Here is a 22,589-nt window from a genome sequence, read left to right as displayed (position 1 = left end):
CCATCAGAGACGGTGTCGCCAACGTGTGCTTCGTGTGGTTTCCTAAGACCGAACAGGAGAACGATACCAGACGTGGACTTGAGTCCGTAGTAACGATCGAACTCGAGCCAAAAGATGACAATCTTGTGCGCTATCACCTATTCTACGCGAACAACTAAGTTGTATGTGGCGGGTGGCTTCAATTTGCTCGCGCAACGTCCTGATTGACTGACTTCAGTGCTAATTGTACGGAAACAGAACATTGTACCTAATTGTTTTCTTAACATTTGTTTCTCAGCACAACCTATCCTCCAACACCGTTACAATTTTTTCTGACTATTTGTGACCAGCTTGTGTATACATGCTACCACCGGTTTCGATGTTTCAAGCTCAGAAAGAGTGCACCGTTGTCCGTACGTGACTATTTAATATAAGGAGACGACAAAATTTTAGTGGAGTTCATATATTTGCTGACTAAGATAAATACTTTTGAAAATACCGCTGTAGCTACAATATAATGACAGCACACGGTTTTCTTAGTTGCTCGTGCGTGCTGCGGCAAATAATTTCCGTGTTCACAACCTTTATATTTAAATCGCAGCACATTTGGTCCGTCATTTACTATAACTTAGATTCCAATTCACTTTCCCCATATTCGAAGGTTCATGACGGTTACATCTGCACAATTTCACTTGTTTTCACAACATGTGCCTATCACTAATGTGAGTTGCCGTTTGAAGAACGTAATTCATATACTAAGTTTCCCCGTTAACGTCCCCAGCGATCTTTACGTTAATGTGTATGTTAACGCAGTACACCGAAACATAAGTGAAATAAATCACTATTTTCAACCAAAATTTCAATGGCGGTACAATAACAAGTCAATAAATACACAGTCACGCCACAATTTGTGGAGGTCTAACGATCTGTTTCGGCAAAAATATCCCCTGAAAGAGTGCGGTAAATGCTGACGTCAAACATTTATGCTAACGTGAGTGTGCAAGAACGAATTCAGCCTCTCGGAACAAGTAATGGGATGCATGGTATTTTACGTCGCTGGTTGCGGTAACCAGTCATTTATCATTTTATTTAATATTGTTTCGAAATTTCATGTAGTATTTTTTTACCTCTTTGTTTCCATAGCACAGAGCTTAGAATCCTTTGATGTAGCTTTAAGATAAGTAAAAGGGAAAAAAAACTTATCCTTTGCTCCAATATCCGTTCACATCACACTTTCAACATACTTAATTTCATACTATATAATATGTTTCGACCTACAGCTGTCATCAGGTACTGTAAATAAAATGAGAAAATAACGAAATTAGAAGGCTACACTAACGTTACCAATTAAATGCAACAATTCCCTCCAAATTGAGAATAGTGTTTAATATGTTTGTTTCACGTCAAAACAGTAATACTGTCTGCGCCACGAATAAGCAGTAATTGAAAGATTAAGCCGCCTACAGTAAAAACATTAAAACACCTTTAAAGTTACCTGTCCCTTCTGTATGCATATGTTCCTTACTTATAACAAAAACAAAGGGCTCCAAATCACGCAGTGTAAATTCCAAAAGAAGTTTAAGCAGTCCTGCTTATATATTCTGCCGTAGTCCTTGATAATACACGAAAAATAATTCTATTGGGAGAAAATGTTTACAGTAAATAAAAATTGAACATGACTTTATTCTCATTTTTTCTATACTAGTACTTGCTTCCCTAGCTCGCCAGGTTGGCTACGGTACATAGCCGCTCATCAGCCGTGAGCCTTAATAGAAAGATACAATTTTAGTTTTAAGGAAGTTAAAATTACAAATTATATTCTTGCCATTTTAAGTAATGAAAAGGGCGGTTGCCCATTGAAAATGTTATAAATTTTTTAAATCCTGGAAATTTATTATAGTCACCATAAAAAAAAGAAACTAAATTCCAGCACCAGCATTGGGAAGGATGAATGGATAAATAGGTAAGAAGACAGTTAAATGTAGGTGTGAGGAGTAAGAAACTAATATAGAGTTCGTATGTAGGATGTCGAGGGGCATGAAAGGGAAGCAGTGGTTGGGAAAGGAGTGAGACAGGGTTGTAGCCTCTCCCCGATGTTATTCAATCTGTATATTGAGCAAGCAGTAAAGGAAACAAAAGAAAAATTCGGAGTAGGTATTAAAATTCATGGAGAAGTAGTAAAAACTTTGAGGTTCGCCGATGACATTGTAATTCTTTCAGAGACAGCAAAGGACTTGGAAGAGCAGTTGAACGGAATGGACAGTGTCTTGAAAGGAGGATATAAGATGAACATCAACAAAAGCAAAACGAGGATAATGGAATGTAGTCAAATTAAATCGGGTGATGCTGAGGGAATTAGATTAGGAAATGAGACACTTAAAGTAGTAAAGGAGTTTTGCTATTTAGGGAGTAAAATAACTGATGATGGTCGAAGTAGAGAGGATATAAAATGTAGACTGGCAATGGCAAGGAAATCGTTTCTGAAGAAGAGAAATTTGTTAACATCGAGTATAGATTTAAGTGTCAGGAAGTCGTTTCTGAAAGTATTTGTATGGAGTGTAGCCATGTATGGAAGTGAAACATGGATGATAACTAGTTTGGACAAGAAGAGAATAGAAGCTTTCGAAATGTGGTGCTACAGAAGAATGCTGAAGATAAGGTGGGTAGATCACGTAACTAATGAGGAGGTATTGAATAGGATTGGGGAGAAGAGAAGTTTGTGGCACAACTTGACTAGAAGAAGGGATCGGTTGGTAGGACATGTTTTGAGGCATCAAGGGATCACAAATTTAGCATTGGAGGGCACCGTGGAGGGTAAAAATCGTAGAGGGAGACCAAGAGATGAATACACTAAGCAGATTCAGAAGGATGTAGGTTGCAGTAGGTACTGGGAGATGAAGAAGCTTGCACAGGATAGAGTAGCATGGAGAGCTGCATCAAACTAGTCTCAGGACTGAAGACCACAACAACAACAACAACAAAAAAAAAACAACAACAACAACAACAACATGTAGGATGTATAGTGCGGGAGATTTGGTGGCAGGAGACATCTGGCTTGGATGACGAGGACGGAAACTAGGCCAAGGTTATGGAGGAAAGAGAGATGGATAAGGTAGAAAAGTGGGGAACCCGATGTGAGAAGAAATAGGGAGGAGTGAGTTTGACCTAATAGCAAAAGGTTGTCGCGGCGGATTTGGTTGTCAAAGGGGGAAGTTATTAAAGTTAGGTTAAAAGAGGAGTTTCAAGGGTGTGTAGATGCGAGGTCTGTGGGAAGTTTCGGCTTTAGCTCGGTAGCATTCCAAGATGGATGAGATTGTTTGTAATCAGCAGAAACAATATCAATTATTTTCGTACTAGAATTGTAGAAATATCACATTCATTTAATGTGTAATGCGACGACTTTTCATATACTGGAAACAGTACGAAAAGACTTTACTGGAGGTATCAAGGTATATTAATAATGAGACAAAATTTAACTTAAATTCAGTTAACGCCGCTACGCGGTGCACTACACTTGACGTGCGTGATCAGCAGCAGATGGGGACGTCCCAAGAGGACACAAAAGCACAACGCCGCCCAAGTACAAACCGGCGCCAGCATTTATGCAATAGTGCCGCAAAAACGTCATAATGCAGCAGAAACTGGAAAGTAAATCAGTTAATGTAGATGGAATTTAGATTAATCAACATAGCAGTTGAATTAAGTGGAATGAATGATTAGATGAGGATAAAGTCAAAGAAGGTGCAATGACATGAAATGATATGAGCGGTTCTGATCCGGCAGAGCGATGAAAATACCGTTAAAATTGAAATTTGTACCAGACCGCGAGTCCAATCCGGATTTCCAGCTTATCCCGCGCAGTCTTATCCTTCATTAGGCTCTCTCGACAGGTCTCCAGTAGTGGCTCGAACTTACATTCTCAGTGACATTTTCCTATATTATTTCTGAATACAGTTGCAAGGGGTTCTTCCACGGCGTGTGTGGGAATATCACCGTTGGTGGATCGAACTCAGCTGAGCGGAGCAAATGTTGCGTGACCTCCATTAAGAAAGCACATTGGTCACTTTGTAGCTCTGTAGATGGTGTTGAACTGCGGACTTCCATCGCCGGTGGGATTTTTGCTGGTGAAGTTGTGTACGTGTGGCAGTCGGCTGCATTTAATCAGCACAGTAAGATGGGTCGACGTCACACAATGGCAGAGAGGAGCTATCGTGTTTGGACTTGCCCGTGACCACACAGTGAATGGAAGTTGCCCGATTTTCGTGTCTACACGGAACGGTGTTCCACTCGCAACCATGTAAGGCGGCGTAGCAACAGTGGTCGTGAAAAGATCCTAACCGCCAGTACCTGAAGACGAGTGTGACGCCTTGTCAGTCAGTGACAAACGGTGTCAAACCCGACAGGAATTGCTGCTGTCTGTGAGTACAGATCAATTTCAAACAGTTTACGAGCCACAGTTGCGAAAGGAACCGCGTGCAGTGGGAATCTGGGGTTGTGTAGCTCACAAAACCCCAGTGCTCACGGCGTTACCTAAGGCTACACGTCTTCACTGGGCAGAACAACGCAGAAACTCGACAGCAGCGAACTTGAAGAGCTTAGTGCGGTCCGATGAGTCGTGATTTTGCCTCTTCTCAAATGATGCGTCACGTGAACCGACTGCCCGATGAGGTCAAAGGTGGTACTGAGACGTTTCAGGGGTGCTTATCTACCTGGAGCCCGGTGATTTCTTGCCCTAAAGGTGGTCCTCGATGTATTTTGAAACACTCTCGGTGGCCAGTTGGTGTGCTTTCTTTTGTATCTTGATGACGAACGTGCTGTGGATAGTGCCGTCTTCCAAGGTGCCGGCCGGTGTGGCCGAGCGGTTCTAGGCGCTACAGTCTGGAACCATGCGACCGCTACGATCGCAGGTTCGAATCCTGCCCCGGGCATGGATGTGTGTGATGCCCTTAGGTTAGTTAGGTTCTAAGTTCTAGGGGATGACCTCAGAAATTAAGTCCCATAGTGCTCAGAGCCATTTGAACCATTTCTTTCTTCCAAGGTGATAATAGTGGTGTTCATACGGCGGCACACATACAGGGTATGTACCTGGTGTGACGATCACCCTGAGACTCAGACGCTTCTCGACCCGCCCGCTAAACGCTCGATCTTACGCATACGGAAAATGTCTGGGATTATTTGAAACAGCGGGTGGAAATTAGCAGTCAACATCCGCGCTGTGGTGTAGCTCTACGGGATGTAAACATCAATGAGGGGATTCTGGTAGGAATGGCATACCTGAAAAATCTTGTGCTCTCTCTTCATCGCCTAATTTATGCCATTCTCAAGGCCAGAGGCGCAGGTACGCTACGTAACAGAGAAAGTGAAGCAATCAGAAAACGTGGTCGAATGTCGTTCAGAATGATGCCGTGACCGAGGAATATGGACTGCTGATGAAAGGCGTCATTGTGTTCAGCGATAAACTGCGGTTCTGTACTACCCTAGATCACCATCGTCGGCTAGTATGCTAGCGACCTGCGGAAGAGTACCATTTTTCATACGTTTTGGGGAGGCACCGTGGTGTAACTCGTGCCGACGTCGTGTGGGAAGCCATCGGATATGACTTCAGATCAATAGTTGTTGAGCGAATTCTGATGGCACGTTTTGTCACCGACATGTTGCGTCCTCATGTTTTACCTGTGATACGACACTATCGTAGTGCCACTTTTCAACAGGACAGTGCTCGTTCTGACGTGACACTTGTCTCTTCGAACTATTTGTGTGATGTCGAGGTACTAAAGTCGACGACAAGATCCGCAGTTCACCACCCGATAGAACGTGTGTGAGACCAACTCGGACGTCAATTCCTTCCCAGTGCAAGTGTCCAGGGTATCAAGGATCAGGCATAACAGTTGGGGGCCAGCTTGCCTCAGGAGAGGCTACAACGGTGTTGTGACACACTACCCAATTGAATCAGCGTACGCATCCTGGCCGAAGGGGGTGCAACACCGTACAGATAATTAGACTCATTTTGCTAAGTCCTTTGTAAATTTGATTCGCTTTTGTAATCACTGAAGTAATATCACATACCCTAGTCAGACAGTGTAAATGATTGCCTTGTAATTCCCACTCGAGTGCTGTGCAGAGGCGGAAGTTTGAGTCAGCAGTGGAAGCGAACTCACACAGTGTTAATTGTTTAGGCGACTGCTCGCGGAAATCAGGAGTTCCTGGTTGGAGTCCCGTTCTGAGTAAAGTGTCAGTTCTCATGACATACGATGGCGGTCTTTCTGCTCCCCGTGAGATGTTGTGACGTTGGTGCGAATGTGGCAGTGTGTGGTGGTCGGCTGCGCTGTCAGAGTGTGGTAGTGGTGACTGTTGTTGTTTTGGCAGCTCCATCGTCCGGCCGGCAGCAGCCCCGCCAGCGCCGAACGCAGCGGCGTGTCACGCACAACGAGAAGAGATACCACTCAGGTAGCCGCCGCGCCGCCGCCGCAGCGCGTAGATGACTGTGCCCGTCCTAGCTATAGCTCTAGCGTACGCCTCTCTCCAGTCAGCCTTGCCACGCGGCACACACAATTGTTGCGGAAGTTCCCGCCTGACACAACCCTGAGAACAGATGCTGTCGCCCTGTCAGGTCTGACGAAAGCTGTGTTTAATGGCAGGGCTACTAGTCACAGTATGGGTGTTACTGCTTATGGAAAACCATATTGATCGGACAATAACTGATAAGAGGAATCGTTTTATTTCTGCGAAACTCCCTAGTGCTTCATTTCGAACCGAAGCCACCACACCCTCAGAGTGAATAATTCTCATTTTAGTCCTTACGTCATGGATGAAATAACTGGTAGTTCTACTGCTTCGAAACATGTTTCTCTAAAACTGAATTCCTCTCCCATCCCCTCCCCTCCCCCTTATCCTCTATTCATCATTCTTGTGGCTGACCTGATGTGGCCCGCCACGAATTCCTCTCCAAAGCCAAATTGTTTCTTTCAGAGTAGCATTTCCCTAACGTTAGCAACTATTTGTTTGATATGTTCTAATCTCTGTCTTCCCCTACAGTGTGTCACCGTTACATCTCCCTCTTACAAGGGAACCTCCCCATCGTACCCCCCTCGGATGTAGTTATAAGTTGGCACAGTTGATAGGCCTTGAAAAACTGAACACAGATCAATCGAGAAAACAGGAAGAAGTTGTGTGGAACTGAGTAGTCCATGCGCAAGATAGGCGACATCAAGGATAGTTGGAGCACAGGAGCGCCGTGGTCCCGTGGTTAGCGTGAGCAGCTGCGGAATGAGAGGTCCTGAATTCAAGTCTTCCCTCGGGTGAAAAGTTTAATTTTTTATTTTCAGACAATTATCAAAGTTCAGGCACTCACACATAATCAACTTCGCTCTCCAAAATTCCACGACATGTTCAGATTTGCTTGCACATATGCAGGATTTGTCGCTCTAGACACGGAAAAATTTGGAAACGTTAAAAACACATGTTTTGACAGAGCACAGGGAAAACTGTACGACTGTGAAACTGTTGCATTCATTTGTTGCAGTTTATGTGACAAACTCTTATGTTTTCATCACTTTTTTGAGAGTGATTATCACATCCACAAGAAAACCTAAATCAGGCAAGTTAAAAGAATCTTTTTACCCATCTGCCAAGTGTACAAGATAGGTGGGTCGACAACATATTCATGTCATGTGACGCACATGCCGTCACCAGTGTCGTACAGAGTATATCAGACGTGTTTTCCTGTGGAGGAATCGGTTGACCTATGACCTTGCGATGTTTTCGGTTCCCATTGGAGAGGCACGTCTTTTCGTCTACTAATCGCATTGTTTTGCGGTTCGGTCGCAAAACGCAGACACTAAACTTATTACAGTGAACAGAGACGTCAATGAACGAACGGACGGATCATAACTTTGCGAAAATAAAGAAAGTAAACTTTCACTCGAGGGAAGACTTGAACCAAGGACCTCTCGTTCCGCAGCTGCTCACGCTAACCACGGGACCACGGCGCTCCTGAGCTCAGACTTTCCTTGAAGTTGCCTATGTTGCTCATGGACTACTCAGTTTGTAGAGTTTGCTTATTTTTTCATAGTTCCACACAACTTCTTCCTGTTTTATCGATTGATCTGTTTTCAGTTTTTCAAGGCCTATCCACTGTCCCAACTTGTAACTAAATCTGAGGTGGGTGCGATGGGGAGGTTCCCTTGTTAGTATCATCGAACTTATTCCCTAATCTCTTAATACATCTCTTGTCATCCTGTCCTTTCTTATAGTCACTGTTCTCCATATGTGTCTTTCCTCGCCGATGCTGCGGAGAACCTGCCCATTTCGTATCTTAACAGTCCTCCTACTTTTCAACATCTTTCTATAGCACATCTCAAACGATTCTGCTATATCCCGCTTTCCCGCAATTGATGATTCATTTCCAGACAATGTTTTGTTCCGGATGGGCATCATAAGAAATTTCCTCAGCAAATCAGGCCCGATGTTGATCAGAAATGCGCTCTTTGCCTGTGTAAGTCTGCTTTTTATGTCCTTGCTTCATTCGTCGTAATTATGTTGTTTTGCTTCCAGGCTAACAAATTCCTTCATCGATCGCTTGATCTCAAGGAATTAAATTTTCTTGCCGAAATAATGAATCAGCATTTGTGCCAAAGTCGGGACTTGAACGCAGGTCTCTTGCTTCCTAGGCAGATATGCTGTGCACTGCACCACCTGGCATTTTGGCTGCACGGACTACCCTAGCCCAGTGCCCTCCGTTACGCAAACTTCAGTTCATGCCTCAGCCCATCTTGGTTTTCACCTTCTTCTAGTGTCAGTACTGCCGAGGCTCTCCGGTATTGGAATAACAGCCCACGTAATGGAGAAATCTCGCCTAGGTGATCTAGTGAGCTGATGCAATTACATTTCCTTGGAGATATATTCAGTCTCAACTTTATCTTCTATCCATTTCTTCCTCCGTTCTTATCGAAGAACTCCTCCATTTGTTTTACTTCGTTATCCCCAACTTCGATGTTCCGTTTATCACTAATCTCATTTCTACTACTCCTAATTACTTTCGTCTTTCTTTGGTTTACTCTCGATCCATAGTGTGTGCCCATTAATCTATTCGTGCTATTCAACAGGCCGTGCAGTTCCTCCTCACTTTCAATGAGAATAGCAGTGTCATCAGCGGATATTATCGTTGGTACCCTTTGACCCAGAACTGTGGAACCTTGACCATGTTTTATCTACGTGAACAGTGCCATGATAAAATGTGGATCAGATGTAACTTGACTGTGCGTTGCGCCAGTAATGGTCGTGTGGATCAGTCCATAGGATGTGGGAAGAAGGAAAAAACGATACCTGGTAAAGCATTGTCAAAATATACAAAAAGCCCAGGGTGGAGGGTTGCAGAGGGGGGGGGGGGGTTACTGTAGCTACAGAGAATCATGGTTCGAACCCGTTACTGCACCATTAATTTTTCCATGACGCCGCAACTAAAATGCGATTCACTCGAGCTTTTGAAAGCAATTCAGTACCTGGCCGTCGCCGCCCCCCCCCCCCCCCCCCCCCCAATGGGAGTTCATACAACAAAGTACTAAAATTCTTTTTTTATCGCCCCCCCCCCCCCCCTGCCCGATATATCTTAAAGAAGTCTTGTACGAAAAATACGTGAAACCATGAACTGTGAAACAACGAATTTTATAAGAAAATTTGTTAAATCTTTGTGAAATCGTCATCCATTTTCGATCTAAGTTCTTAGATTTCTGTCGTATTGAAGTGTAACATTTTATTGTCAACAATTTAATATAGGAAGACTAGAGTGTAATAGGATAACATGAACTGAAGCAAATGGTGTGAAAAACCTTGAGCCACGAAGGCGCACTTGTAAAAATGTGAAGTAAATAAAAGCTCGCAGAGCACGGGAGGGAGCGCGTTGATTTCATATCGCTTCACGTAGAGGAGCAGCACGTGAAAACACTTGGAAAACTTCTGTCCTAGGAGGAAAATGCAGACCAAAATTCTGCCCTTTGAGTTAAGTGTTGGCATACTGTTCTCATTATTGTGCAAGATCGTTATCTCCCAAAATATTTGTCTGTGCGATCTTCCAAGCTGCCTGTTATTCATCAGCTGTTTGAAAATAGCTTTATAATCCGATATATTGTTTGTTGCAACCTCGAAACAAGGAGTTGTTTTTGATTCGGTAATATATTTATGAAAGTGATTCACGAGGAGTCCAGAAATACAATAGAATAAAATACGAGTACCCCATTTGCGTTTGCATTAGGAGTCAGCCGTGTCTGCGTTGTCTTTATGTGAGACGTACATGATCTCTTTACAAGTACAGAAATTTAATCTCCTCCTGTAATGATAACTAAAATTCGGAGCAATATATAATTAACTTGACTTTAATAATCCCTTTCCTGGTGTAAGTATAGATTAGACAGAAAACTACAACTAACAGACAGTATCTGAATTCTAACAAGTAGTGTGTGTTGTATGGGGACGGAGCTGTAAGGCTACAGCGGGTGGCGGGCTCCGGTGACTGGTGTCTGTGTGTGTCGCTTCTGCCTCTCTTGCACGCTGCTTGCTGTGTTTTAAATGCTCACTCTTGGGCTGCATGTTAGTGCCTGCTCTGATACGTAGCAGTAGCTGTAGTTGTTGGCAGCAGCACCAGATGTGGCGGCTACAGTAGAGCTCCGTAGACGCAGCTTGTTGCACCTAACTCCAGAGGGCTGCTCGCTGCTGGTATGGCACCGCTCTAGCTGTGCACTGCCGCTCTTCATCAGGAGCATGACTTTAGAACGCAGGTACTGGGCAAAGTACATACCTACTAGAGTTTGGCCGCCTCTCCTAGGGGATTTCCTGCTAGTGAAGGCGGCTGGTTGGTTACGAGCACGATGTCTCCCAATGGATTTTGCCCATTATCACTAGGTGCAAGCCTTTTCAGAGAACTCAATTTGTTGGTTGGTGAAATTTGGAGAGAAGCTCTTTGAAATTCTGTAGCTGTTTCTTCTAGAAACCTGGAGTTAGCGTTTGTGATTAAAATCCCAATAAGGTCAACATATTAGAAATCCAGAACGGCGTAATCTTTACATATCAGATCGTACACTCATCGCAGGTTCAGTGCTCTAATAAATAGTTACAAAGTATTAATAGTTCCAATTCTGTGTCAGACCTATGTGCTGCATATACCTCTCGATTAGGAAGTGACCAATTTTTGATGGTAATATAAACCTATGTAAATATGGATGTGTGAAATAATAGCGTACTATTAGTCAGTTTTTGTGTCTTCACATGACGAGACTAAAATACCAGAGAGGTTTGTCATCTAACTGAACTTGGGTTCACATGCGGTACAGGACGCCTTCAATATTTCGTCACATATTCCGTTCCTAATGCTCTATGGTGATTGTAATAAAGCTGTGTAGTACAGGCAACAGGATCGATCCCTTTTCATGAAACTATTTGATAGGTATTCAGAAATTAAGTCGCACGTATTTATTTCTTTTATCGAGGCATTACAAAACGACTTGACACACATGAACATGGAATCAATTTCTTCATCTACATGTACATGGGCACTCTGCAAATCACATTTAAGTGCCTGGCAGAGGGTTCATCGAACCACCTTCACAATTCTCTATTATTCCAATCTCGTATATCGCGCGGAAAGAATGAATACCTATATCTTTCCGTACGAGCTCTTATTTCCCTTATTTTATCGTGGTGATCGTTCCTCCGTATGTGGGTCGGTGTTAACAAAATATTTTCGCATTCGAAGGAGAAAGTTGGTGATTGGAATTTCGTGAGAAGATTCCGTCGCAACGAAAAACGCCTTTCTTTTAATGATTTCCAGCCCAAATCTTGTATCATTTCTGTGACACTCTCTCCCATATTTCGCGATAAAAACAAAACGTGCTGTCTTTCTTTGAACTTTTTCGTGTACTCCGTCGGTCCTTAATGCGAAAAAAAATTTTATGTCCACCGTACGCTGTAACAATTTTTTAAAATACAGATGGACGGCATTACATCATTATGTAATGCGTTACTGACCATTATGGTAACGGGTAGACTGTCAAAAACAAAAATACTCAGATGGTTGGTTGATTAGTGGGAAGGGAGCAAACAGGCCGGTCGTCGGTTCGATCGGATTAGGAAAGGATGGGGAAGTCGGGCGTCCACTTTCAAAGGACGCATCCCGCTGTACTCAGATGAAGATTATTACATCATGCAGGTTCCGGGTGGCCATAAGTACAGTGCAGCTACTCGGGAAGATCCACTGTGGGCTGTACTTATCGTATGGCAGAGAAGCTTGATAGACAAGCAAATGCGTTAATACGGAACCGTTTTACGCTTGGAAAAAATAATTCCAATTTTGGCCCACAGGTGCTTATCTGGCGCTGTGAATGCGAGAAAGACGTACAGAAATGCTTCCATATCTAATTAATTGGGAACGTGACGTGGACAGAAAATGTCAAACAAATGAGAAAGCCATAATGTTGATTTTATTGTTAACCGTCACTTACACAATTTGTCCAGTATAAGCACATCGACAAGATGATGCATCCGTAAAACGACGCGATCAAGAGTTGCTCGCAATTACTCCGGCGGAATATGAGCAACATGTTTCCAGATTACATTATCATCTTTTTTATACCAAATAGTGACATCAGGCTTCTCTTCAGACCTTTCAATCGGCGATACACTCTCAATCTTGCCCTGTAATTGCTGCCGTTCATATAAAACAGTCCCACTAACAGCGCACGCTCTCTCTTCTCGATACCCCTTCTGTTCACTCACATTACGAGTTTTCAAGTGACAGCGTGGATGTCGTACCGTCATTGAAAAAGTGTACAGTACCAGATTTGCACCTGCTCTCCAGATTGAGAACAAATTTTTGCTCACACTGGACTTCCATGAGCAGCAGCACTTTAATTACAACGCCCCGGTACATTATTGACTAATTTCGGGTGTGGCCAGTAATGTAATAAATAGTTCATTTGTAAAAAAAAAAAAAACATAAATAAATCTGACAGCCTGCGGTGGACATAAAAATGCATTCCAGCGTTAAGAAGTTACGTCGATACTGTGGAGACACACACAGGAGAAAACTAACACTTAATCAGTTTTTTTGTTTCCTGATTATAGAAATATGCTCCTACGAAATGCAGCCATTGGGCAGTCAATGTTTTTAAATGTTCTTCCGTGGAAACTGTCGTCTCGGATGTGTTTCCAGTCTAGTGTACACGCAATTCCCAGCATGTACTCCAGTTATTTCTGGGACTTGTGTCGAGACGTGTTAAGTAAATTTAAAACTGTACGAGATACAAATGTGTTATAACATGAAATAAATCGACATTCGTGGAAAAATGGAAGACACGCTGGGTATTATCATATGCGTATCAGACTGAAAAATATCTGCTTAGAGCTCGATATGACAACGACGGAAGACATGCACACAGCGTTCCTCAAATGCTCAACGACGCAGCGAAATGGTGGAGCGGTCAAGACACTGCAGACTGGTTTTAGGCAGCAGCAGGTCTCTAATCCCTGTCCGACCACCATTTTTTAAGCTTTTCTTGGTTACCCTGAATATCATCGAATCTGGATATCGGGGAGATTCCTTGAAAAAGGCCATGGGCGATTTATTGTTTCATCCGTGTTCAGTTCATGATCCGTCTCTAATGACATGGATGTCGATGAGACGTTCAACTCCAACCTTCATTTCCAAATGCCCGAGAAACTGATTTCCGTCGCCAGGCGACTGAAAATTTTGTGTTGCTTTCGGCCATACGTCTAAAATTTGTGGTGCTAGTCTGCTGTAATGCCTTGATTAAAGAATTGACCTTTTCATGTATTAACGAGTATGAATGCAAATGGTAAAACAGTTTGAGTTCGGCTTAACACTGCTGTGAATGTCAGTTGAAATACACTTCCATCGGTAACTGGTCGTTTTAGTTACAATTCCAATATGTTTAAGTGTTAGACTTCCATCAACAGTTAAAATTACTGTATAATCAGTGTCGGTTTTGTGCGTACGATTTTGTATACAACGTGTGACGCTGTCTTTGCTCTGCACCATGAGACTGTGACACAGGCAGCCTACAAAATCTTTTTCGTATTATCAACATTTATCGTACATAAATTTTAACTGAAGCTTTGTGCTGATGAGTTTCAAATACTGTGAACTGTGAGTGGAATCGTAAATGAATTTGTGCAGTTCAACTGATAGCACTGGGCAATAAATAATGACGATTATTTTGAATCGGTTTCCCTATTTGATTGGTTCCTTTTATTCTGAAGTGTAAGAAAATCACTGGCGTAATGGACCTAATTTGCTTTTGGACATTGGTTATTAATTTTTTAAGGTTTTATAATTATAACGGAAAGATTAGAGTCAGGGCGCACAGAGGCGTTGAAGCGGTCTGTTTTCCACCGCTGTGTGTGTGATAGGAACGGGAGGAAACCCTAGCGTGCGATACAGTGCTAAGTGACCCTTTTCATATTTGCAAAGTATGCACGTACATGTAACTGCGGTAGATGAGGAACTGGAGGCTTAAAAAAATGCTTTCCCGCTCAGGCGATCCAGTGTTTCCCGTCGATAGAGAGAGTCATGGTAGAACTGTAGGGAAGTCCGGTTACACTCATTATGGACTGTACTTGAGGACTGCGACTTCTAACTGCAATAGAAAAAATATATAATACTGCGTCAGTCACGAAGTTGTATTTAACCTACTATGCATTTCTATAGTTAACCAACACCTTCAGGTCGTTCACATGGTTGTTCTTAGTGGTAAGCTTAACACTTAGGTGAAGCAGCATGTGAGGCGGCCAAGAAGTTAAGGTGTGACATGCACTGTTAATAAGAACTACTGAAGTGAGTGACGTGGCTGATGGCGTAAAGATATTAAAGGAGCTTATAGTACGATAGCAATATGCGTGCTGCAGTCTCCAGCTGAAATTCCCAAATGCTTCCACTGTACATCAGTCACTCAGTGTCGTTGTTATGCATCACATAAATTAAATTTCTTCGCCGCAGAGTTTAAAACCAAAGAGTACACACAACTGAATCATAGCCATGGAGGAACAGTAAGGAGATGTGGCTGCGTTACAGACTTCTGCTGTACATTGTTTTGAAGCCGGCGCCGCCATGTTAGTAACCCCTATACATTAGCAGAGTACTGTTTCCGGTTGCTTCTTCTTTCTAATTTCTGTCGTGAACACCCAACAGTTGCTTTGAATAGTAAATATTCCATTGCTTTCGTGAATAGCACAGCGTGAGGACGGCATATTCAGACGTTTTCTGGTCTTAAAGGCATGTTATTTTTTGATCCTCTAATGCGACGCATTTGGCCTCGATATTGTTACTTTGTTTTTGTTATTCATTTCGAGTAACCAAGATGCGCAGCATGTGACGTAAAAGGACTGATTAAACTATGTTCCGTCTGTGTCCTTTTCCCGAAAATGCTGAGAACATATTTTGCTATGTCTGAATTGTTTACAATTGTTCCTTCTCACGGCGTTTGACCAGAGCGCTCTTCAAGTTATAATGACTGGAAATGTAAAATCATATTACAGAAATAAAAGCACTATGTTGAGAGCAACAAGCACAAGTAAAATACAGATATATAAAAGAAAATATCACTTGAACGTGTCCACTTCAGAATGAAATGTGAGTCCTTTAGGACTAGTAAGCCTGTAGATGGTATTAGCTGGCAATTTCTTTTTGTTTATTTTTTTATCAACGCACTTCCACCAGAAGCTAATGTTTGGAGCTACTAACATGGCGGACGTTAGCTTCAACTTTGTGACGTCAACATAACTTGCCGTATTATACCTCCATTATCATAGCAGACTGAAAATTGACCAAGGAGTGTTTGCTATGATGCTGTTATGTAAACTGTCTGCCTTTAAATTCTTTGGCGAAAAAATTTAACATATTTGCTATGTAACAACAATACTGGGTGACAGACGTAGATTGATAATCATACGCCAATTTGAGTGGCAGAAAGCAACACACGTTCCGCTCTTCACCCACTGTAAGTGCCTTTATTATCATGGAGGTATGTACCGTCTATGCAACCAAATGAAGGCAATTTTGTTTATTGCCATACGCGTTTCGCTTCTTTTCTTTGGGAAGCATCGTCAGTGGCCTGAAATACATTTTTCCTTCTATACATAAAGTAAGTGTATTGTGTGGTATATACAATACGCTGATATATTACATTTTGTCGTGTCTTTCTCTTGTTTTTTTTTTAGGTTAGAAGTAGCTTTTGTTGCACAAGTTCCGTAATGTGAGCTTGTCGTTCGTGCTACAGAAGTTGCTTCTAACCTTAAAGAGAGAGAGAGAGAAACACAACAAAATGTAATGCGGCAGCATATTATATCTATCACATGTATTTCAGGCCACTGATCATGCTTCCCAAATAAAAGAAGCGAATCGCGTATGGCAATGAAGAAACTGCCTTCATGTAGTTGCATAGACGGTACATACCTCCACGAATTTAGAGCGACTAAAGGCAAGACGGAAAACAGGAAAAAAATACTTTTAATATCTTTAAACTATCGGCTGCGTGATACCTTTCAATTCTGTGAATAATTCGCTTAATTGTTAACAGTAAAATGTGCAGCCCAGTCTGTTGGCCGCTAGCACGAAACTCCAGTTGTTCACCACTAACAAGGAGAGGTTCCCTGCGGTGGGATTGAATTTTTGAAACCACCTCTACGATTGATGTAGTTCAAGCTCTCAGGTATCACACCCTGAAACGATTTACCTTCGTACACTCTCGTTTGCGTGTAATCGACGAAAAGAAGTTAGGAATTTTGCGTGATGCCGATTTTTAAAAAAAAGGAATGCTGCCTGGTTTGGTCGTGCGGTGTAATGAATAGGTCAAAGCCTCCACATGCAGAAGGTTGTGCGTTCAAATCTCCTCAGGTGTTTTAATTTTTTTAATTTTTAAATATTTACCAAAATGGCTCCAGTCATTATTTTTATTCAATTAATTGTTTTAAATGGAATCTTTTATTTCTGTTCCTTTGTTACTTCATTTTAATCAATGTATGAAGTTTTCGTTTGTTCTTATTTTATCTTTATTTCATTTTCTTCCGCTCGTAATTTTTGTGAATGTGACTATATTTATCTAATACAATGTTTAAATATTTGAAAATGCCGATCTACCAGTTAAAAATAAAAGACGAAATAATTTACTTATTCTGAATGTGCAATGGTGTGAAAATGTTAAAACTATAGAAATTAGACCGAAACTGATACATAAAATTAATTAAAATCACATGAATAAAGATTTCAAGCGGAAAGAGAATGATAGAAAGGAAAATGAGAGCAAATCAAGACGTTGATTAATGAATAAAATGTCACAAAGAAGTAGAAACAAAAAATGACTTTTAAAACAAATATTATTTGAATAAAAATTACGATAAAAATCATTTCTATTAAGATTTAAAAATAAAATTTGAAGCACGAAACGAGATTCGAACCTACGACTTCCTGTATTGAAGACACTACTCTGTCCATTACACCACGTAATCAATGCGGTCAACATTCCTTTTTTAACACAATTCATTATGACGTAAAATCCAGATTTTTTTTCTTGGTCAGTTACTGGCAAGAGTGGGTGCAGGGTGTGATAATTGGGATCTTAACCTACATCACCGTAACGATGGCTTCAAAAAGTCGATCCCTCTGCTAGGACCTCTCCTTGTAAGAAAAGTCATGTAAAATATGCCTTCCATCTCACGGTAATAGTTAACCTTAGAAACGCGTAGTGGATGAAATAAAGCTTCATGACAAACGCAGATCTATATATATTTATCACTGCAGGGACACGGCTGTTTTCACGAGGTATGTCAAATCTTCCCCGCCTCATTGAATTGTCTGGTGGAGCAGCGTATGTGGATCGCACTAGTAGTGCCAATCTGTTGGGAGATACACTTAGGAAGCGACGAATTGTCACTTGAGAGGCGAGTGTTGGTAACATAAAAGGGTGAGTGCGCAGTGCCCTAACCAGCAGCGGCGCAGCCCGCCTTACGGTTGGCGGGAGGGGCTGGGAGTGGTGTTGAGGCTGTGTGTGTGGTCGCGGCCGGTCTGACCCGAGTGTTGACTGCAGCGGCGCCGGGAGGCGGACCGTCTGCGGCCGGCGGGGGCGGGGGCGGCTGTGGCTCGGGGTCCAGCAGCCCCGGCGCCAGGGCGCGCCGCCGAGGCAACCGGCGGCTCACGCGCAACGAGAGCCGCTACCACTCTGGTGAGTACCTCCTCTTACAGCTGCAGTTGCCGGTAACAGTCGACCACAAGTCATCGATATCTTCAGCATATACAGAATGGCGTAAAAAGCAAAATACAGATACGTCTAATAACAGCAATAATTAACATGACATATTATCCCACAACATTGTCTGTACAGAATGTAAAAACATTTTTGAGGAAAATTTCCCCTTCAGTGTATAGCATTCTCGATAAAGACTACAAGTACACTGAGCAATCAGAAAATTACGACCACCTAAGCAATAACCGGCAGGTCCGTCTATGGCACCGATAACAGCGACGACGCTTCGTGGCATGGAAGCAGTGAGGCCTCGGTAGGGCTATCTTTCCCATCTACATCTATAGTTCAATTCTTTTATCTTGGCGGTTCGCGCATGCCCGCCCAGACGCGGGAGATTGCTGCGTTGCCAGTTGTACGCGCCAAGAGAAGCACCAGCATAGTATAGTTCGCAAACTTAAGTTTAGGGGGGGAGCGCGCAGTTTATGAAGTAAAGCCACCATGGCCGCGTTAACCCTTTCGCTGCTACAGAGAGGTACTCCCCGCAGTCCGCGCTGTGCGCGATTTTGTCATCATTGCACTGCTCGCCTGTGCAGACACAAGGTGTTTCGACTGCTTTGTCACACTTTATCATTCGATTTCACAAAAACTATTTGGCACAAAAATTTGATTTTTACACATCTTTTTGACTGATACCTTCCCCCCATAAATGACTTAATTTTGTTTCGATGTTCAACGCAGTTATTGTGCAGCATTAGATGTAGTAAACCATTGCACGAAATTTTGAAGAGTTTGCAGAGGTAAAAGTCCGTAGCGTATACTTTCCGTATGGTCGATTTTAGTTGCTACTAGAAATTAAAAAAAAAAGATACATTCAAACGAATAAAATTCATGAAGTAAGACACTTCTATATTGTTTTTAAATAAAGAAAATATTAAGCACCGAACAAGGTTTGAACTCACAACGTTTCACTCAGCAGCCACACACTTTAACCATTACGCTAACGCAGCTCGTCATTCAATAGAACTCCCGGAGGTCTTTAAAATGTCACGCAAAATACAAACACTGTTGGTATGACTATGAATTACTCACGTTTCGTCGAAGTACAATAGGAAATAAACACTTACCGCTGTTCTTTATTGCAAAAAAGCTGTTAGTAAGAATAATACAAACACCTTTTCCTTGCTATCGGCTGAATTAGGAGGCTTATTGCTTGTTTGGTTTAATTAATTAATAGAATATGAAGCAATTGGTATAAAGAATGCTTTTTCCAAACTTTCTATAAAAAAAGTCTGCTATCAAGACATTGCTTTTGTTCAATTACTTTATTTATGACTGAACGTTTCTAAAACTGAAGATACTCGTCCGTGCTCTGGACTGCAGTCGAGCTCTGGCAACGTCGTTCTCTGTTCATTGGCCGACTGTGTTTTGTGACGTCAGATGCGCAGAACGAACCTAAACTCGGCCGCCGTCGTAAATGACACACACTTTAGAATCCACAAGTCACCGTAGGGTGTTCTACGGTGATTACTTTTGCTTTCACTGTGATCTCATTTATTTCCCGTTCCATTCTTGAATGCCGCATGGAGGAACGCCTGTCGCTAAGCCTTTGTATGAGCTATTATTTCTCTGATTTTCCCGACATTGTCACTTTGTGAGGTGAACGAGGGAGGAAGTAACATGTTGCTGTTCTCTACTTGAATGAGTGCTCCCAGCATACCACCAGTAATCTCTTCCCTGATTTATGTGGCCTCTGTTGTTGCGTTTGCTTCTGGAGTTTATTGTCCACTTCTGTGATGCACTCTCGCTCCTGGTAAACGAATCAGTGACGCAATGGCTGCTCTTCATTGGACCTTCCGTAGCTCCTCTAGTAATCGTACATGTTAACAGTGTGAATGACGAGCAATACTCGATCTGTCGAACTAGCGTTTTGCACCTCACTTGTTTCGTGGATGAGTTACATTCCCTTAGGATTCTTCCGAGAAATACGAGGTGCGACAATAAAGTAACGAGACTGATGTGAAAAACAATGTTCCTTACCGTTCTAGTCAAGTTTAGTGTTGTCTCCTTCAAAGTAGTTCCCTTCTGATTGTACACACTTTTTCCAGCGCTTCTGCCATTGATGGTAACATTGCTGGAACTCATCTTCTGTAATATCCTCCAAGACCCTCGTCACAGCTTTTTGGACATCTTGTGGCCGGCCGGAGTGGCCGAGCGGTTAAAGGCGCTACAGTCTGGAACCGCACGACCGCTACGGTCGCAGGTTCGAATCCTGCCTCGGGCATGGATGTGTGTGCTGTCCTTAGGTTGGTTAGGTTTAAGTAGTTCTAAGTTCTAGAGGACTTATAACCACAGCAGTTGAGTCCCATAGTGCTCAGAGCCATTTGAACCATTTTTGGACATCTTGTGTTGTTTGAAAATGGTGTTTTGACTCTTGGAAACAGAAAAAAGTCACACGGAACGATATCTGGTGAATAAGGTGGCTGTGGCAGTACTGAAATTTGAGGTTAAAAATTGCTGTACTGACAGAGCAGTATGGGATGCCGCATTATCGTGATACAGAATGCAATTATCAGCAATGTTGGCACGGACACAAAGAACTCTTTTACGAAGTCTTTCTAAAATTTCTTTGTAGTAATATTGGTTAACTGTTTGTCCAGGAGGCACCCACTCTTTATGAACCATTCCCTTGCAGTCAAAGAAGCACACAAGCACGCATTTCACTTTTGACTTCGACATGCGAGCATTTTTTGGTCTGGGTGAGCACCATCGCAAACTTTGGGGTTTTGTCTCTGGATCGTACTGAAAAAACCAACTTTCACCACCATTGATAACACGGCTCAACAATTCTGGATGGATTTCCGTTTGCTCCAACAGATCGGATGCCACATATTTCCGTTTTTCTCGCTGTTGTGGCGTGAGATTTTTGGGGACCATTTTTGCACATATCTTTCTCATACCAAGATCTTAAGTTATTATTAGACGAACCGTTTCTCGGTTGATGTTCAGTTCTTCTGCAATCATTTTCAAGGATAATCTTCGATCAGATCGTACGAGTTTCCGCACCCTGGCCAAGTTGACATCCGTCCATGACGTTGATGGTCGTCCACTGCGGTCTTCATCTTCAACATTCGTTCTGCCCTCACTAAACATTTTACGCCAACGAAAAACTTGAGCTCTTGACATAACCTCCTTTCCAAAAGCCTTTTGAGGCTTACTGTAAGTTGTCGTCGCGTTTTCATCCAATTTAACGCAAAAAGAAATGGCATACCGTTGCGCAATTTTATGCGGTTCCATTTGCGTGACGAGAGACACAAACACGTGTTAACTTATTACAGCACAACTCACGATCGAGCAGTTGCATGGATGTGCCGCTTGGACTAGAAGCAGCTTGTAGACCAAGGTAAAAGATGTTGTGCCTGCGCAAGCCTGCAGGGTTGCCACATCTTGCAAAGAAAATCAATCTCGTATCCAAGGTTCTCGGGTGTCCAGCCGGATCCGATCGTCGAATTTCCACGATATTTCGGCGAATAACTGTTCCACCATCAGCACCACCTGATGGTGGCGGAACGGTTATTCGCCGAAATATCGTGGAACTTCGACGATCGGATCCGGCTGGACACCCGAGAACGTTGGATGCAGCACCTTCGCCGGGAAAGCCTCAGATCACATAAAATCAATCTCATTACTTTATTGTCGCACCTCGTATGTAGATGTTTGTGGTAGCGTAGTAGTGGCTCTAGGTTAATAGTACATTTTCTGGAGAGAAATATATGGGTGGCTCGCCGCATGCAGTCGGCCTGTGGTGGGTGGCAGCACACAGGCCGGCCGCGAACCCAGGAGCCAGCACACGCAAGGAATGGGGGCGCGTGCCGCGGCGGGCACCTCGCATTGCGGGCGAGCCCGTTCCAGCGGCCTCCCAGGCACGAGGTCCGCAGCGCACCAGCACTGGCCGATGGCCGGCCCTACGGATGCAGATTGTTCGTCGTTTCACCCCCCATATCTACGTCAATACCTGAACTCCTCAAGCCACTTTGCAGTGTGTGGCGGAGGGTTCTTTGGGGTACCTCTGCGACTTCCTCCTTTTCCTGTTCCATTCACGAATGGTTCGCGGGAAGAACGATTGCTGATAAGCTTGCGTGTAGCGTCGAATGTGGTTTTATCTTATCCGTCTTTTCGCCAGATACACCGGGTGATCAAAAAGTCAGTATAAATTTGAGAACTGAATACACCACGGAATAATGTAGATAGAGAGGTACAAATTGAGACACATACGTGGAATTACATGGGGTTTCACTAGACCAAAAAAATACAAAAGTTCAAAAAAATTTCCGACAGATGCCGCTTCATCTGATCAGAATAGCGATA

At 42.9% G+C, this 22,589-nt stretch overlaps 1 protein-coding gene across 2 annotated transcripts in view; it reads left to right on the top strand.

Moving 5' to 3' along the window:
* Positions 1 to 22,589, top strand: part of LOC124803897 (disco-interacting protein 2 homolog C) — a 605,756-nt gene that overhangs the window by 384,254 nt on the left and 198,913 nt on the right. Inside the window, exon 3 of one of the 2 annotated variants that reach the window (XM_047264710.1) lies at positions 18,069 to 18,203. The exons of the other annotated variant lie outside the window; for it this stretch is intronic. Within the exon in view, the coding sequence (XP_047120666.1) occupies positions 18,069 to 18,203 (135 nt within the window). The remainder of the gene's footprint in view (positions 1 to 18,068; positions 18,204 to 22,589) is intronic. 2 annotated transcript variants of the gene reach the window in all.

Source organism: Schistocerca piceifrons, chromosome 1, assembly GCF_021461385.2.
Source record: "Schistocerca piceifrons isolate TAMUIC-IGC-003096 chromosome 1, iqSchPice1.1, whole genome shotgun sequence".
NCBI classification, from domain to species: domain Eukaryota; kingdom Metazoa; phylum Arthropoda; class Insecta; order Orthoptera; family Acrididae; genus Schistocerca; species Schistocerca piceifrons.
The sequence above is the reverse complement of the archived record's forward strand: the minus strand, read 5'-3'. Positions and strand labels throughout refer to the sequence as shown.